Consider the following 19,539-nt stretch of genomic DNA (forward strand, 5'->3'; position numbering starts at 1 on the left):
CGGTTAAGTGCCTGACTTCAGCTCAGGTCATGATCTCTCAGTTTGGGAGTTTGAACCCTGTGTCAGGCCCTTTCTGTCAGCACAGAGCCTGCTTCAGATCCTCTGTCTCCCTGTCTCTGTCTCTCAAGAATAAATGTTTTAAAAAAAAGAAAAAGACAGGGGCGCCTGGGTGGCTCAGTCGGTTGAGCGTCTGACTTTGGCTCAGGTCATGATCTCACAGCTCGTGAGTTCGAGCCCAGAGTTAGGCTCTGGGCTTCTGCTTCTGTGTCTCCCTCTCTCCCTGCCCCTAACTCACTCGCATCCTGTCTCTGTCTGTCTCAAAAATAAATAAACATTAAAAAAAAATGAAAGGAAAAAGACAATATAATAGAAAAATAAACAAAGGATATAAATAGGCCATTCAAGAAAGAAGAGATTAAAAATGGCCCATTAGTTTATGAAATAATCTTCCATCAGATGTGTAACCAGAAATTTAGGCAATGATATAGCTGTTTTCCTCATCAGGTTGGAAAACAAAACAAAAAGACTGGTCATATTAGCTGGCATTAATAGTGAAAAATTTGAAATAACTTCTTATGTATAAAATATTATATGTTGATATATTAGAACAATCTGAGCCAGCACATTTAAAGCTTTGGCTCATGTACTAGATTACCTCATATCCACTTGCATTGCACTGGTCAAAGCAAATTAAACAGACTCAGCCTATTGGAAGGCACTAACGTCAAATGGATAAGGACATAGATGTCTAATCATTTTATAGGATGTCGATAGTCACATATAGGGAGAAAGGAAACAGTTGGGAACAGTAGGAGAGTCTACCAAAGCTGGCTGTCCACGTCCCCACCATTGAGTAGAGAGGCCACACTGTGTGTATGTGTGTGTTCTGTTTACTTTCAGAACCTGTATCTGTGGGCCACACTAATGAGAAAAACACAATGGAACATTTTTTGGTGGATTCCTCAAGCAAATGAGGTTATGATGGGACCTCAACAATGAGGGACAATTCCCAATTTCTTTGAGTCTCCATTGGTGAGATGCAGATACTTCAGCGATCACCAGGCTAATTCCTAACTTAAGTTTTTTGGTCCTTCACAATACCCTGGAGATTCAAATTTGTGTTTAGTTCCTTGTAAAAATTATTTCGTTTACTTTTCACAACATCATGGGGTAGTTGTTATTATCCTCATTATAAATTATTCTGTATCATAGACCTTGCAGAAGCACTCTCCGATTGTTAAAACTGTGATTATGAAGGTTTTTTTACATGCCAATTTTGAGCAGTTTTGGGGGATAGAAGTGGGAGAACTCCCTTGCATCAAAGTTCTAACAGTGCTTCAGGAATACAGATATGTGTGCTCATTTTTTAAACCTGAGACCCAGGCTTTATGTAGTCAGGGTGAGAAGAAAAGCTAGTAAAAACAAGATAAAAGGGTCCAGCCAGATGCCAGAGGCTGGATACTCCCCTGCCTACTTTTGGCTTCTGTAATCTTGTTTGCCTCCTGTCCACCAACTGCCCGGATAGCACCACTGATAAGGGCCCCTCCCCTTTTTCTTTTGTCTCTCAACCCCCTATAGTCCCAGCCATAAAAGGAGGCTGAGGCCAAGGTTCCAGGCTCAGCCTTTGGAGATGATTCCGCTGGGCCGACGCCAGTACGCACAATAAACAGTCTTTTCTGGTTCCCCGAGTGCATGTGGCTTGTCTCTTCCTGGGCACCAAGTATTTGCTGTAACAAGGGCATAGGATAGCTTTGGGCTCTGGTCAACCAGAGCAGGAGAGAATTCTTAGGATTGTAGCCTCTGGTAGCAAGATTACACCATTGAAAGATATTTAAAAAAAAATTTTTTTTTTCAACGTTTATTTATTTTTGGGACAGAGAGAGACAGAGCATGAATGGGGGAGGGGCAGAGAGAGAGGGAGACACAGAATTGGAAACAGGCTCCAGGCTCTGAGCCATCAGCCCAGAGCCTGACGCGGGGCTCGAACTCACGGACCGTGAGATCGTGACCCGGCTGAAGTGGGACGCTTAACCGACTGCACCACCCAGGCGCCCCGAAAGATATTTTAATTGTAGGCCGAGTCATGAGTAACATTTTGGCTTCACAGTTATTATGGAGACTTCTTTTCCTTCTGTGGAAATATGTCAACCAGTTAAATTCCAGAGTTGGGAAACTCAAAAGCTTTCTGTGATTAGCTGTGTGGATTGTAGAATTATACTGATGGGTGAGGAACACTGTGTGAAACTCCATGTGATTAATTTAAAAAAATGTTGTTACATTTTTATTTATTTTTTTATTTTAGAGAGAGAGAGAGAGAGAGAAAGAAAGAGAGAGAGCATATATGAGTGGGGGAGGGGGCAGAGGGAGAGAGAGATCCCATGACCCTGGGTTCAGGAGAGACACTCAATCTACTGAGTCACACAAGTGCCCTGCATGTAATTAATTTGATGGCGAGGCTTGGCAGTCAAAAGGCATTCAAATAAAAAGGGGAAAAAGAACCCCACAGCACTGTAAACCAAAATACCCGTGGACAAATTTTGACCTGGGGCCAGTTTACAACCTCTGTACTTTGTCCTCAGAGATTTACCTGATAATATTCCAGTGCTTTGCTAATACTGTATTCTTAATATGCTAACCAGGTTTGTTTCCTTTGTAACCTTTGAGATTAAAGAGCAGTCAATTTTCTAAAGTGGCTGGGCAAGAGTCCTGCAAACCAGATTTACCTAGTTGATATACTTAAATGTGTACTCTTTCTAGTACCTTTCCTCTGATTTTCTGGGTTTTAAATTTATTATATGTTATTTGATGCAAAAGATGTATAATAATATCAGGAATCTCCTTTCTTGGGAAAAAGAAAACTCTTCTCTTTCATCCCAGTAGAATGATTTTTCCACTTGAGGGCCATCACCTAAGCCTAACGTGAACCCAAAGATCTAAGTCCGTATACTTAAGAAGAGGTCTGTATGAATTTTCCTCCACGTGACAGCTTTTATTCAGACTCCATGACTGATTCACTGGATGCTGCCAGTGGGTATCCTGCTGTTACTCAACAGGGACATAGGGACAACAAACAACTTGTTTGCTAACCTGTGCTTGATCCTGCTTGTTTTTGTAGAGAGAGCAGATACTAAGGCCTATCACAGGCATGATCTGGTTACCATTAATCTCCCTGAGTTGCTATTGCAAGAGGATTTATCATCTCTGTGGAATAATAAAACAAAGAATTAATATGAAACCATGATTATGTAACCTGAGCAAAAAAGGAGTTGAGTTAGATTTTATTACGGCAGTTAGCATTGTCTTACTAAAAGATATTGGACCAAGTTGCCTAAACTTTCTGTGGCTTAGTTTGCCCATCTGGGAAATGTCTTCTCTGTGCCTCGTGTTTATAACAGTCATGGGTCCTGAACTTTAGAACTGTTCTATAGGCAACCCATTTAAACATTCAGCAATACTTGCTGAGTGCATACATGTGCCAGGCACTGTTCTAGGTACAAATTCAACATATCCTTTCTTTTTAGGGAGAGAGACAGAGAGTGCATGTGGGTGAGCAAGGGAGGGGCAGAGAGAGAAGGAAAGAGAATCTTAAGCAGGATCCATGTCCAACATGGAACCCGACACGGGGCTCCATCTCACAACTGCGAAATCACAACCTGAGCTGAAATCAAGAGTCAGACACTTAACAGACTGAGCCACCCAAGCACCCCCAAATTCAACATATCCTAAAAGCGAAATCCTTATCATCCCTTCCTCAAATTAGCTGCTATTTCCTGTGTTCTCTGTCTCAGTGCTGGCATCAACATCCTCCCCAGTTTTCCAAGGCAGAAGCCCCCAGAGTCAATGTCAACATTTCTTTCTTCCTCAGTGCTATATCCAATCAAGGACCGAGTCCCCTCAAGTGTACCCTCATCAATCTAAAGAATCTTTAGATTCTTTGCTAATCCTGCCTCCGTGCCTTTTCCCTGTGGTTTCTGTCATGAACACTCTTCTTCCTGACTCAGACAGCTGGCTTCTCATCATTCAGATCTTAGCTCAAATGCCATCCGCTTGGTGACCTGCTCTTTAATCCACCCTATTCACAGCTGCTTCTCAGCCCTTTTCTTAATCTCATTACCCTGGTTTGCTATCTTGTTAGCACCAATACTACCTGATAACTTACTTATACCCTCCCCCCTTTTTGTCTTTCTCCATCATTAGAATTTAGGCTCCATGTGTACAGAGACTTTTTTTCCACCTTGTTCACGCCTATTACAGACACTGCAGATATGGCCAGTATAATCATTCTCTATTCTTATTTAGCAAAAATCCAACCTTGGTAAAATCCAGTTCTCTATTCCCCACATGCACTCAACACACACTGGTTGACCACACCATGCTGGCTGGTCTCAGGACCATCAGCCTTGCTGCTGCTTGGCAACGCTACCATATTTCTCCAGTCAATTCACTATCCCACTTCCCAGACAACTATTTCACACATTTTCCTCTTGAAACCTCCCAAATCTCCTTCCCCTTCTTTAAGCTTGTCTGATGACCTTGTTTCTTATTGCACTTAAATAACAGAAAACAATCACAAGAGACCTTGCACATACTTTTCCCCACCAGACCTGTGTACTGTGCCTTTGTGTGTTCCGGCACACGAACGGTCTATGCTCATCCAGGTCGGCGCCTCCACTGTGCACTGGTTCCCACCTCCTCTCCCTCAAGGACATCACTCCTGCAAGATCAGTTTTTCTGTCTACTGGATCATTCCCATCAGCATTCAACATGTTCTAATATCACCCATCTGAAAACAAAACAACCCTCCCCTGGGCCCCATATCTCCTTTCAGTTACTACTCCCGTTTTTCTGGGAAAACCCTCTTACAGCAAAACTACTTGAAAGAGATGTGTGACATTCTGTCTCCGTTTTCTTTCCTCCTATTCTCTTTTCACTCCAATCAGGCTTTGGCTTCATAATATATAGAAATCATTCCTGGCAGTGCATCTGGGTGGCTTAGTCAGTTGGGTGTCCTCCTTTGGCTCAGGTCATGATCTGACGGTTCATGAGTTTGGGCCCCGGGTCGGGCTCTGCACTGACAGTGAGGAGCCCGCCTGGGATTCTCTCTCTCTCCCTCTGTCTGCCCCTTCTGTACTCTCTCTCAAAATAAAAAAAATACAAAAGCTTAAAAAAAAATCATTCTTGGCAAGGTCATTGATGACCACCATCTTGCCCAATCCAGTGTTTCTTTCTCTATCCTATCTTTATCCCACCTCTCAGTTGCATTTGACACAGATAATCACTTCCTTTTTCTTGAAATTCCTCTTTATTTGACTTCAGGGATACCATGCTTTTAGTTCTCCCATTATCTCATGGGCTGCTGCTTTTAGGCTCCTCTGCTGGTTCCTGCTCCTCTTCTCAACTTCTCAATATTAGTTATCCAAGGCTAAGTTTCTTTTATAATTCCAGTCATCCTCTAAGAGGTCCCAACTATACCAAGGTTTAAGATCCATCTGAAGGGGTGCCTGGGTGGCTCAGTCGGTTGAGCGTCCGGCTTCGGCTCAGGTCATGATCTCATGGTCTGTGAGTTCAAGCTCCGCATCGGGCTCTGTGCTGACAGCTCAGAGCCTGGAGCCTGTTTCAGATTCTGTGTCTTCCTCTCTCTCTGCTCCTCCCCTGTTCGTGCTCGGTCTCTGTCTCTCAGAAATAAATAAATAAACATTAAAAAAAAAAGATCCATCTGAAAATGATGACTTCTGTTTTAACACATTCAGTTCTATCCTCTCCTGTGAACTCCAGACTAATCTACCTGATTATTCAAAATCTCTACTTGGATATATCTCAGAGAAGTTCCATGCTACTGTGTCCAAAAATGAATTATTTTTTTTTAAATTGAAGTATAGTTGACATTAAAAAATGAATTCTTCTTGTTGCTCAAACCTCCTCACTCTGTCTTACCCCCTCCATAAGTGGAAACTCCATTCTACCATTTGCTCAGGCCAAATTCCTGAAATCATCCTTTATTCCTGGACTTTTCTCAGATGCTCAATCTGTGTACTTATGGACTCTACGTTTTCAATATATCTAGTATCTGACCATTACTCACCACTCCATTGCCACCACACTGGTCCAACAGTTATTATCTCTTGTCTCGAAATGGTCTCCTAACTGGTCTCCCTACTTCCGCTCTGCCCCCTTCTCTAGACCCCCTTTCATAGACTGTCTAGAGTAAAACTTTTATAGGTGTCATCTTACTAGCTGACATGGAGTTTCTCAGCTACCTTTCTTAGCTGTATTTTAGATGTCAGACTCAATCTACCAACAGAAATTTTAGCTGATAGCTAGGACCCTATTGCTGGTACTATGCTAAAACAAATGTATTTTAAGTTAAGAATAATAAATCTCTTTTGTTTGAGTGGCAGGTGGTTGATATTGCTGCTTTAGTGGATAAGTCTCCCCACAGAACCTGGAGCAGAGGAAAAAAGTCAAACATAGAGATTAGAATGTGAAAATCACTCATAAGCAACCACAAGGGGGCAGAAGCCCCTCCAGAGAAGCCAGGAAAGGATACAAATCTAAGTATCGTTTTGAGAAAACATCAAGTAGGAAATCAGTGTAGCCCCATTATGTGACTCTCTTTCATCTTAACATTGATAACTACCTGATTTTTATTTGCTTATTGTCTGTCTCTTCCTTTTAAAATATACACTTAATTTAAAATATAAGTTTAAAATGTTTTACTTAAATGTTCTGCAGGTGAGATTAGTGGCCTCTATCTCCAGTGCCAAGAGTGCTTGACACATGGTAGGTGCTCAATCAGTATTAGAGAATGACTCCACACAAAAGTTGCTACACGTAACAGTGGTTTGGGTTTTTATGAATAAATCAACCCGAAGTCATCTGTTTTGTGGCTCAGAACTAATTTCTCCCTTTTATTTTAAGGGTGGGTGATATGGGGGAGGGAGCGCAACTTTGATCTGAGTTTACAGAAGATAGAAGCACCAAGGTTAACCTAAATGGGACTAATTTGGGACTAATGGTAGCCTAATGACATTACCCAGAGAATAATGTGGTTCCTATTTAAGATTTCCTCATCTAAAGTGGGAACAATTCTAGTGCCTATTTATAGGGTTACTGAAATGGGTTAAATGAGAAACTAAATACTTGTAAAACCTTGAGGGCAGCACCTCTAACTGCATCATTAACTGCAGTTATTTGGTTATTATACTTTTGTATCGAGGGTACACTTTTTTTAAAAACACAGATGAAGACTTAGTTTTATTTTTTTTAATGTTTATTTATTTTTGAGAGAGACAGAGACAGAATGCTAGTGGGTTAGGGACAGAGAGAGAGGGAGACACAGAATACGAAGGAGGCTCCAGGCTCCGAGCTGTCAGCACAGAGCCCGAGGAGGGGTTCGAACTCATGAACTGTGAGATCATGACCTGAGCCGAAGTCGCAAGCTCAATCGACTGAGCCACCCAGGCGCCCGTAGGGGGTACACTTTTAATTATAAATTACTACATCACAAATCCACTCAAAGCTGATGTTGTCATGGTGACCCCTAATCTAACACGTTGCTTCAATTTGCTTCCCATAATTCACTTGAGAAATGGTAATGGTAATGACAATTTTCATGATTTTAATTTCCTACAGAGTTTCCTAACTTTGATCGACAGCCAACATGGAAGATTAAAAGGATTTCAGGGCTCAAACTAATTTATCCCTGGTGCAAACTGAAATGAGCACATTATCCTTTACATTCTTGCTGTGAGTCGCTGGAGGGCGAGGACCATGTAGTATTGAATTCTGTAATCCCAGAGCCCAGCAGTTATGCATGTACCTGGCGCAGAGTCAATGTTGGTAATAAAAGAATGGTGAGGGGCGCCTGGGTGGCTCAGTCGGTTAAGTGTCCGACTTCAGCTCAGGTCACGATCTCGCGGTCCGTGAGTTCGAGCCCCGCGTGGGGCTCTGGGCTGATGGCTCGGAGCCTGGAGCCTGCTTCTGATTCTGTGTCTCCCTCTCTCTCTGCCCCTCCCCCGTTCATGCTCTGTCTCTCTCTGTCTCAAAAAAAAAAAAAAAAAAAGAATGGTGAGCACTGTCTGAGCTTCCCAAGAGCATGCAGAGCACAACCGGAACAGGCAGAACTGAGCCTGAAGGTTAACTCCGAGCACTGCTCTGGCCACAACTCAGCGCAGGACGCGCCCTCTGGCGGCCGCTGCCCGCCGGGGTGGGGTGGTGAGCGTCGGGAAGGATGCGCGCGCGCCGTAGGGCGGAGCCTCTCTGGGCTGGATTGAGCGTGCGGGCGCGGGGCGCGGGGCGCGTGGCGGACCCTCCTGGGCGGGATGGAGCGTGCAGCAGCGGGGACGTGCAGTGGCCATATGCCCGGGTTCCTACTGGCCCTTCAGACCCGGAGCCGAGCTGAGGCGGCGCGGGCTCGGGTGCAGGAGCAGGACCTAAAGCAGTGGGGCCTGACAGGTCAGTGGCGCCGGGCCGACTTCCTCCGGGGCTTGCCAGCTCGTTGGGACTCGCCTCTGCCGGGCCGGGGACTCCGCGCCCGAGTGGACCTGCGGCTCCGCGGTTGGGCGGTCCTGTGGGTTCTTTCCCTGCTTCCCTTCCCGCCTGAAGTGGGCTGGGCACAGAGGAACCCGGCCTGGGGCCAGGCGGCCATTGCCCCCGCCTGCGCAGCCGAGGGTCGGCGGGCGGGCTCGCGATGAATGGGATTCCGTGCGGGGAAGTGAGGCCTGCCTGCCGCCCTGAGGCACTGGCCCCGGGGAGGAGGAACTCGGTGAGACCCCTGCCCCGAAGGTAAGACCTTTCTTTCTGAAGAAGCCGAGGCCGTCCTGGCGCACCAAGCATGTGGGTTTAAAGTTTCTGTTCTGGTGGGTTTGGAGGCCTGTCCTGATGAATTTCATTAGTTGCTCCTGTAAAACTACCAGAATTGGTTTCCTTGCTACAGCTTTCTTTTTCGTTTACAGTGTCCCTGCAGTTCTTTGATAATTCTCCGTTGGCCAGTTCTCCCCCAATGCTCTGTTTTAAAATAGAACATTGAGCAGCTCAACAAAGTTTAGCTCTTTACCTCAATAATTGTATTTTATTGATACTAATCCTTCCCTAGAATCTTTGAAGCTCGAAACTTGTCTACAGACAGCGAGTGTGGCGCCATCTCCTGTGGATGGAAAGACCCAGTCCCTAATTTTCCAGCCTGGCTACGCTTGACTCAACACCTAACCTCTCCAGTCCTCATTTTTAAAAATTATAAAATGGGGAACACAGTGTCTGCTTTTTAACTGTATTATAGAAACTTGGATTAATAATAACAGTGGTGTAGTCGTTCAATCATTTATTGAGTGCTACTGAGAGCCACATACTGTGAAGTGTTAGGTACAGAGATGAGCAGAACAAATACAAGGGCCCTCCCCTTCTAGAGTTTCTACACTGGGGACTGTGAGTGCTTCCAAAAGTACAAAAGAGTATTTATTGAACTCTTATTATGTACTAAATGCCAAGGAAGTGTGAGGTTTTGTTCGTTCTCCGAGTGAAACAGAACATGGCAGTTCAATGTGCAGCTTAGAAGAGAGGTGGGTAGAAGATGAATGGGTAGGATATAGACAGGAAAGAGAAAAGACCCCTCCTTTCCTGAGTCTCTAAGAATGTGTATCTCTGTGTCTATAAGGAGTATGTATCTAACCTAAGTAGGAATTTATGGACTGGTGTTAACATGGGTATTCTGACTGAAATTTACATGTTTGTGTATGTCTATTTCCATGTTTTTTTAAGGTAGGATGCTTTGATAACACTTGTGGGAGAAAGCTAGATTAAGTATGCACATTGATACTGAAGAAATGTCTACATGGATGTGTACTATTTTAGTAAAAACGAGAAGATAAGTGGTTGCACCTTTGCTTAGATGAGTTGGTGAATGAGGAAGGAAATAGGTGGAAACTTAGTGGTGGCAATGGATAAATTGGTAGTGGAGGGGAAGAAAATGATAGAAAACAGGTATAGTCACAAGAATAATCATTAAATATTTTAACTTGAAATTCCCATTTTCTTTTTTTTAAAAGTGTGTATGTGTGTGTGTTTAAAGTTGATTTATTTTGAGAGAAAGCACAGACATGAACGAGGGCTGGGCAGAGAATCCCAAGCAGGCTGTGCCGCTGTCACCACAGGGGCTTGATCCCACCATCCGTGAGATCCCGTGAGATACCGTGAGATCGTCACCTGAGCCGAGATCAAGAGTTGGACACCTAACCCGCTGAGCCATCCAGGCGCCCCTTAAAACTCCTATTTCTATTTACTAGAATTTTTATTCTATGAAATGTTTTTTGTGAGTTGGTTAAAAATCCTTAGTGATTTTTTCTTCTGATTACAGAAGTAGTACATATTCTCTATAAAACATTTAGAGTAATATTCTTTGCATAAAGAAAAAAAATTAATTGCCATAGTCTCATTACTGTTGATATGTTACCGATTTTCCTCCCAGTCCCTTGATCTGTGTGTGTACGTATTTTTTCTCCTTTTCTGAGGCAGGGTGTGGAGCAAGGGAGAGGAGCAAAAATGGGGTTTTGTGTGCATGTTTTTTGGAAACAACTTTTTTATTATCATTTAGTGTTTTTAGTCATTTGTCTTCTTCAATATCATATTTAGTGGGTACAGATCTTCCAACGAATGGATGGATGTGCCATAGTTTAGCCAGATAATACGTAGGTATTTAGGTTCTTACTTTTTTTGCTGTTATAAATACTAATAAATGTCTTTGTAACCAAGTATTTATTATGCTCCAATATTTTTAATTCTTCTGAGGCAGCATTTCTAGGCCAAAGAGTATGCAAAATTATTGCTCATTTTCCCACATTCTTACCAACACTGATATTTTCTGATTTGAGGAGTTAAAAATGGTGTTTTGTTATTTAATGTTTGTTTCCTAATATTGATGGATACTTGGATATTTGTCTTCTTTTTGTTCCTTGTCTGTTTATGCTCCTTGCCCATTTTTTAACTGTTTGTCTTTTGCTTTGTTGGATCTTTCTTGTATTAATATTAAATATTTGCCATATGTATTGGAAATATGTTTTCTAGCTTATTATTTGTCTTTTGATTTTGAAGTGTGTGTGTGTGTATATGTGTGTGTGTTTCATTGGTGAAGTTTAAAAATTCTTTGTAGTCAAATCTTTCAGCCTTTTTCTAAATGATTTTTGTCTTTAGTGTTCTGCTTAGACGGGGCTTTACTACTATGAATTTATCGTTGTTGGCTTAATATTTTTATTCTAGTACAGTTGTGATTTCTTTATATTTAAATTTTTATTTCCCCAGAAATTTATTAGGAAGGAACTTGACTATCTTTTTTTTTCCTTAAAATACAGAATTAATCACCCACTTTTTGAAAACTGATGAAACAAATATTTTGTTCAGCAGCATTCTTCCCAGTGAGACATTTTTAATTTATCTTCTTCCCCTGAATAGTGTGACAGATGTATCCCATACATTTCAGTGAATTTTGGAAACCCGAAATACATTGGATCATGAATGTTAGGACAACTTTGTTTTTGGAATATGCAGACCTATTCTTGCTTTTTTTTCCCCTGCTTTTCCACTACAGACACACCTGAGAGATATTGCAGGTTCATTTGGTTCCAGACCACTGCAATAAAGTGAATATTGCAATAAACCAGTCAAGTGAATTTTTTTGTTTCCTAGTGCATATACATGTTATGTTTATACTACACTGTAGTCTATTAAGTGTGTAATGACATGTAAAAAAAAAAATCCCCAAATGTACATACCTTAATTAAAAAATACTTTATTGCTGAAAAATGCTAACCATCATCTGAGCTTTCAAGTAAGTTGTAATCACTGATCACCTCACCATAACCAATACAATAATAACGAGAAAGTTTGAAATATTGTCAAATTACCAAAATGTGACACAGAGACACAAAGTGAGCAAATCCTGTTGGAACAATGGTGCTTATAGACTTGCTTGACTCAGGGTTGCCACAGACCTTTAATTTATAAAAAATAAACCAACTATAGCATCTGTGAAGGGCAGTAAAGTGAAGCACAATAAAACAAGGTATGCCTCCTGAGAGTTGGGAAGAGAATTCAAACAACTCTGTGATGGATATAGCTGATGGGCATTTCTTAATCCGAAGCCTGCCTTACCATGGCCTGGAGGCTATAAAGCAAAAGACTACATTTCTCAGACTTTGTAGTTCTATTGTGCATGATGACTGTGGAGAGATTTGGAAAGGGGATAGGAGAGAAGCCACGGCCTGGGAGGGATTTGGGTTTTCAACATTTCTCTTGGAGCCTCGTCCTAACTTTAGGATAGATTGTGGCCGAGGTGGGTAGGGTCCTGGAGCTGACAGTTGGAGTAATGGTCTTGTGAGATAATGGAAAATACATTTTTGTCTCTGCCTCCTGATTCCCAGAAGAGGGCTCCTGAAACTCTTGGGTGATAGGATTATCTTTTTTTCTAATGAAGTGACTCTGTATAGGTTTCTGGATGGCTCTTGGGTGGGGACTGGTCACAAGAAAGGCCAAGCCATAATTAGAAGCTTGGAATTGCCAGCTCCATCCCCCATTCTCTTGGGAAGGGAAAATGGCTGAAAATGAAGTTAATGATTGATGATGCATGCATGATGAAGCTTCCATTAAAAATCGCAAAAGTACAGGCTGGGAGCGGATAAAATAGAATTGTTTTTTTAATTTCTCCGATAGTTTGTTGTAAGTGTATAGAAATGCAACAGATTTCTGTGTGTTGATTTTTTTATCCTGCAACTGTACTGAATTAATTTATTTTAATAGTTCTTTGGTGGCATCTTTAGGGTTTTCTGTCTATAATATCATGTTATCTGCAAATAGTGACAGTTCTACTTCTTCCTTTCTGATTTGGATGCCTTTTTTTTCTTGCCTAATTACTGTGGCTAGGGCTTCCAATACTGTGTTGAATAAAAGTGACAAGAGTCACTTTGTCTTTGTCTTGTTCCTGATCTTAGAGGAAAAGCTTTTAGCTTTTCACCATTGAATATGTTTGCTGTGGGCTTGTCATATATGGCCTTTCTTATGTTGAGGTATATTCCCTCTATACCCACTTTGTGTTTCTGGGGAATCAGCTGTAATGTCTCCTCTTTTCATTTCTGATTGTATTTATTTGAATCCCTTTTTTTCCTTGGTGGGTCTAGCTTAAGGGTTGCCAATATTGTTTATCTCTTCAGAGAACCAGCTCTTAGTTTCATTGATATGTTTCTATTGTCTTTTTAGTCTGTATTTCATTTATTTCTGCTCTGATCTTTGTTACTTCCTTCCTTCTACTAACTTGAGCTTCATTTGTTCCTGTTTTTCTTGTTCCTTGAGGTGAGACGTTAGGTTATGTGAGATTTTTCTTGTTTCTTGAATTAGACATTTATCTCTATGAACTTCCCTCTTAGAACCACTCTTGCTGAATCTCATAAGTTTTTATATGTTGTTTTTTTACATTTTCATCTGTCTAAAGGTGTTGTTTCACTTTGCTTTGGATTTTTTTTCATTGACTCGTTATTCAGTAGCATGTTGTTTAATCACATTTGTGAATTTTCCAATTTTCTTCTTGTAATTGATTTCTAGTTTCATACCATTGTCATCAGAAAAGATGATATGGGGCACCTGGGTGGCTCAGTTGGTTAAGCGTCCGACTTCAGCTCAGGTCATGATCTCACAGTCCGTGAGTTCGAGCCCCGCGTCCGGCTCTGTGCTGACAGTTCAGAGCCTGGAGCCTGTTTCGGATTCTGTGTCTCCCTCTCTCTCTGACCTTCCCCCATTCATGCTCTGTCTCTCTCTGTCTCAAAAATAAACGTTAAAAAAAAAAAATCCACTTTAAAAAAAAGAAAAGATGATATTCAATCTTAATTTGAGACTTGTATTGTGGCCTAACATATGATTTATAATGGAGAATGTTCCATGTGCACTTGAGAAGACTGTGCATTCTGTTGCTTTTGGATGGAATGTTCTATATACATCTGTTAAGTCCATCTGATATAATGTGTCATTTAAAGCTTACTAATTTTTTGTCTGGATGACCTAACCATTAATGTAAATAGGGTTATTAGAATCTCTTACTGATACTGTATTACTGTCTTTTACTGTTATTGTATTTCTAACTACTATTACATTCTCCTTTTAGGCCTGTTAACATTTACTTTATATATGTAGGTATTCCTATTATGGGTACATAAATATTTACAAATGGCCTATCCTCTTGTTGGATTGACCCCTTTATCATTAGGTAATACCCTTCTCTGTCTATTATTACAGATTTTGTTTCAAAGTCTATTTTGTCTGATATAAGTATAGCTGCCCTCAATTTCTTTTGATTTCCATTTGCATGGAATATCTTTTTCCATCCCTTTACTTTCAGTTTGTTTATATCCTTCGGTCTGATGTGAGTCTCTTGTAGGCAGAATATAGATTGGTCTTGTTTTTTAAATCCATTTAGCCACTCTGTCTTTTGAGTGGAGAATTTAGTCTTTTAACATCTAAAGTGATTATTGGGGCGCCAGGGTGGCTCAGTTGGTTAAGTGTCCTGACTTTGGCTCAGGTCGTGATCTCACGGTTTGTGGGTCTGAGCCCCACATCAGGCTCTGTGCTGACAATGGGGAGCCTGCTCTGGCTCCTCTGTCTCCCTGTCTCTCTGCCTCTCCTCTACGTGTGCACATGTGCACTCTCTCTCAAAAATAAACGTTAAAAAACGTTTATTAATTATTGATAGGTATGTGCTTATCTCAATTTTGTTAATTGTCTTCTGGTGGTTTTGTATTTCCTTTGTTCCCTCCTCTCTCTTGTTCTTCCTTTGTGGTTTGATGACTTTCTGTAGCAGTATGCTTGGGTTCCTTTTTTGTTATCTGTTGTGTATCTATTACAGGTTTTTGTTTTGTGGTTACCATGAGGCTTACATATAACAATATATATTTATAACTGTGTTTTAAGCTGATAACAACTTAATTTTGAACTCATTGTAAAACTCTACATATTTACTCTTCCTGCACCAGTGTGTTTTATGCTTTTCATGTCACACTTTACAACTTTTTATCTTTTGGGTAACTTAATTGTAGTTACATTTATTTTTACTATTTTTGTCTTTTAACCTTCCTACTATTGTTATAAGTGATTAATCCTCTCCCTTTAGCATATATTTACCTTTACCAGTGATTTATACTTTTATATGTTTTTTTGTTACTAATTAGTGCCTTTCTTTTCAACCCAAAGAAGGCCTTTTAACATTTCTTGTAAGGCTGGTTTAGAGGTGATGAACTCCTTTGGCTTTGGTTGCCTGGAAAATTCTGTTTTTCTTCAATTCTGAGTGATAACCTTGCTGGGTAGAGTACTCTTGTTTGGAAATTTTTTTTCTTTCAGCACTTTGAATATATTGTGCTACTCCCTTCTGGCCTGCAAAGTTTCTACTGATAAATCTGCTGATTGTCTTATGAGAGTTCCTGCATACATGTCAAATTTTTTTCTCTTGCTGTCTTTAATATTTTCTTTTTGTCTTTAGCTCTTGACATTTTAATTATAATGTATTTGTTGTGGGTCTCTTTGGATTCATCTTATTTGGAACAATTTGGACTTCCATATTGGAAGTTTGTTTTGGATGTTTGTTTGTTTTTTTCCTTCCCTAGGTTAGGGAAGTTTCCAGCCATTATCCCTTCAAATGAGTTTTCTCCCTCCTTTTCTCCTTCGGGGACTTCTATCATGTGAATGTTAGTGTGCTTCATGTTGTCCCAGAGGTCCCTTTAAGCTATCTTCATTTTTAAAAAAATTTTTGTGCTATTCTGTTTGGGTCAGTTCCTCTATTCTGTCTTTAGGTTCACAGATCTTTTCTTTGCTTCATCTAGTCTGCCGTTGAACTCTGTTATTGGGTTTATTTTCTTTTCTGTGTTTTTTTTCTTTCTTTCAGTTATTGTGTTCTTCAGCTCTCTGAGTTCTGTTTGGAACTCATATTTTCTGTTTCTTTGTTGAAGTTCTCATGTAGTTCATCCATTCTTCTCCTGAATTTGATGAGTGCCTTTATGATGGTTACTTTGAAGTCTTTGTCAGGTAAATTACTTAACTCGATTTCCTTGAAATTTTTCCCCAAGGTTTATCTGTTTTTTGTTTGGAACATATTCATCCTCATTGTGCTTTTGACTCTCACTCTGTATTGGTTTCTTTTTTTGTTGTTTATTTACTTTTTAGAGAGAGAGAGCGCGAGAGCACGCAAGTGTACCCACACAAGCGGGAGAGGGGCTTAGAGAGGGAGACACAGAATCCAAAGCAGGCCCCAGGCTCAGAGCTGTCAGCACAGAGCCTGATGTGGTGCTCGAATTCACGAACCATGAGATCATGACCTGAGCCGATCGGATGCTTAACCCACTGAGCCACCCAGGAACCCAGGTTTCTATGTGTATGATGAAACAAACACCTCTCCCAGTCTTGAAGGGTTGGTTTTGTGTAGGTGATAAAGTAGGTGATAAAACTGACTTTCAACCCTGTTAAGCTCTTGGTTATCTCTTAGATCTTTGTGATTACCCAAGCAGCCTATTTTGTTTTTAATAGTTCCCATTAGTGGAAGGTGTGCCGAGACCAGTCAGTTTCCCAAAGGTGAGGATCTTAAGCATTTAGATTCAGGCTGATGGGAAGCCAGGCCCTTACAGCTTTTAAAGGATGTAAATAAATATATATAGTCGCATTGGACTGCAAGCAAAAGCCCCACTGCCTCTAAAGCCAGGCAATTGTAAGGTGACCCCTTAAAAAGTTGGTCAGTAGTGACAAAATTGGGGTTCCAGACAAGTGTATAAGCACCTTTCTGGGAGACACGGGCAAGCTGTGGCAAGAAGGCAGAGTGAGAGTGCAAAGCTGGCACCCTCTGGCCTACGTTCCCTGAGAACACCTCCGTAGCCTCTAGATCGTGAGAAAGCTGAAGCCTGCCTTAAGGCTGACGTTCCCGGACAGGTGTTTCAGTCTGGAGTCTGTTTGGTTCTCTGGGGGTGGCAGCATGCCGAGAACCATGTCTCTGGTTATTACAGACCTGTGGGACCCAGGAATGCAGGCCCCCCTAGCCACCAGAGCCAGGCAGTCACAGGTATCAATCACAAAAACCAGGGCACCAGATGTAACAAGTGGGCACCAGACATGGAAGAGCTCCCCTGCAGAGATTCTGGCACTCTGGAGTGTGGCAGAGGGACAGTGTGAAGATGGTGCCCTCCCTCCAAGGGCTCAGGAAAGGCTTATAATTAGCTCTTAGATGTGTGTTTAATTAGAAGCTAATAAGCCTCATTTATAGAAAGATTGAGCTCTTGGGTCTCTTGGCTCTTGCTGTGCCCTGGGGGTGGTAGCTGTTTAAGAACTCTTTCTTCATTTGTTAACGTCCTGTAAAGCCATGACTATAAGCCCTGCTGGTCACCAGAGCTAGGCAGTGTAGAGGTGTGCCCTGGCAGCAGCTGCAAAACTCAGGGCTCACCAGGGAAGGGTGTAATCTCCTTTCTGGAAGATACTGGTGAATTGGAATGAGGCTGAGGGAAAGTGCAAAGATGGCGTCCACCATCTTCCATTCCCGGAGAGTACCTCCGTAGGCCCCTGTAGGTGTACCAAACCAGAAGTTTGCCATTCAGTCCAAAGCTCATGGACAAGCAAATAGGCCTCTTTCTCAGAAAGACTGGGGGTGTGTTTTGTCTGCTCTCTGTTCAGTGCCCTGGGTGTGGTAGTCTGCCAAGAACAGAATTTCCCAATTGCTACTGTCCCATGGGACCCAGCAACACAAGCCCTCCTCACCTCCAGAGGCAGCAATCAAGGAGCAGCCCCTGGGTAGCATTTATAGAAACCAGGGCACCAGAGGTTAAAAACTAGGGCATCAAGTGTTTGTAGAAGCTCCCATCTGGGAGATACCGGTGTTCTGGAGCACACAGAGGGATAGTGTGAAGATGGCACCCACTGAAGAAAGAAAAAAAGGGGGGGTGGGAGAAGAAAAGGAAAAAGGGAAATGAAAAGAGAAAAAGAGATGGCATAGCAAGGCAGAGAGAGCGCAAGAAGATGGCGCCACCGGCTTCCACCCCTGGAGAGTGCCCAGCAGGCCCCAGCCCCCACACCAGTGCTTTACAGTTTGGAAGGGAGTCTTTTTCACATAAAGTCCGTGCTTTTCAGAGGGTTGCTTCTGTGTAGGTGAGTCTGTGTGTGGGTCCTTTTAGAGTTGTTCCTCAGTTTACTACAACCCTATGGATTTTTGTGGATGCCAGCCGCATTGGTTTTCAAAGCTACATGTTTTGGGTGCTTGTCTCTCAGGTGCTGGTATTGAGAGTTGGGTGCCCACTGTGGGCACCCCTTGGCCCTCTCCCGATTGTGGGTCCTGTCTTGGGGTGGGGTTTATGGTGAGATTGTGTTTCAGTTTTTCCTGCCCTCTGCAGTGTGGTTTCCCTCTCTTGCCCAAGGTGGAGAGGTCACTGCCAGTTTTTAAGTTTTTTTCAGAGGAAATGGTTCCATATATGGCTGTAGATTTGGTGTATCCATGGGAGGAAGTGAGTTCAGGATCTTCCTACGTTGCTGTATTTTTAAAACTTTTATTTTATTTTATTTTATTTTATTTTATCTTATTTTATTTTATCTTGTCTCTAATTTTGTTTATTTTTAATTTGAGTATAGTTGACATGCAATGTTACGTTAGTTTCAGGTGTACGACATAGCAATTCAGCATCTATATGTTATGCTATGCTCACCACAAATGTAGCCACTGTCTGTTACCACTTAATGCTATTAAAATATCATTGACTGTATTCCTATATTGTCTACAGCTGGAAGCCTGTATCTCCCACTCCCCTTCACCCATTTTGCCCATCCCTTCACCACCACCCCCACATTGCCATCTTGAACTGGAACCTCAGTTATCTGAATTTGCTAGCCTACAAATGGGGATAATACCTAGTGCATGACATTGTGGTAGATATTAAATGAGACAGTTTATGTAAAGTGTTCACTGCTCTTCCTGGTATTTAGGAAGTGCTTAATAAAAATAGCTTGTTCATTTTTTTTTTAATGTTCTACAATTATTATATACCATCTACTTTATTTTTAAAGGTTATTAGTTCAAACCAGAAAGTTATGTTCTTGTTAATAGTATGTTTGGGGTCTTCCCTTTCCCCTAGATATGGTTATTGTCTGAAATTGGATTTTTTTTTTCTTAAAGGAGAGAGAAATGTGGCTCCATGTGCATTTCAGATATCTTCTGCTGTCCTTGTGCACTGTTAAACATTCTGTATGCAACATCATTTCAGTTCTTAAGTGCTCCTCCTCTGTTGAAACAAAATTTAATCCTGTCCTGTCTTGAGTTTTCCCTTTAGCACAGATAGCAAATTTAAATGGTTGCAATTAAGCAGACAGACACATGTACCCTCCATGTGTTGTTGTTTGTAGTTATGTTGCATTAGTAATGCCTCTTTCCTAGAATGGACACTGGCATGAGAGCTAGGCACCATACAGGCCAGCTCCCAGGTTGACTTCCTCATCTGTCAAGTGCATCCCGTGACAGTGACAGGCTGTTTAGGCCTTCAAATGTAA

General features: G+C 41.6%; 1 protein-coding gene across 1 annotated transcript in view; it reads left to right on the top strand.

The window, feature by feature from the left end:
• The first annotated feature begins 8,232 nt into the window (after positions 1–8,232).
• The window catches only part of CHD1L (chromodomain helicase DNA binding protein 1 like), a 58,616-nt gene continuing 47,309 nt past the window's right edge, over positions 8,233–19,539 (top strand). Inside the window, exon 1 of the mRNA XM_043576019.1 lies at positions 8,233–8,454. Coding sequence (XP_043431954.1) covers positions 8,322–8,454 — 133 coding nt within the window. The 5' untranslated portion in view covers positions 8,233–8,321. The remainder of the gene's footprint in view (positions 8,455–19,539) is intronic.

Source organism: Prionailurus bengalensis, chromosome C1, assembly GCF_016509475.1.
Source record: "Prionailurus bengalensis isolate Pbe53 chromosome C1, Fcat_Pben_1.1_paternal_pri, whole genome shotgun sequence".
NCBI lineage: Eukaryota > Metazoa > Chordata > Mammalia > Carnivora > Felidae > Prionailurus > Prionailurus bengalensis.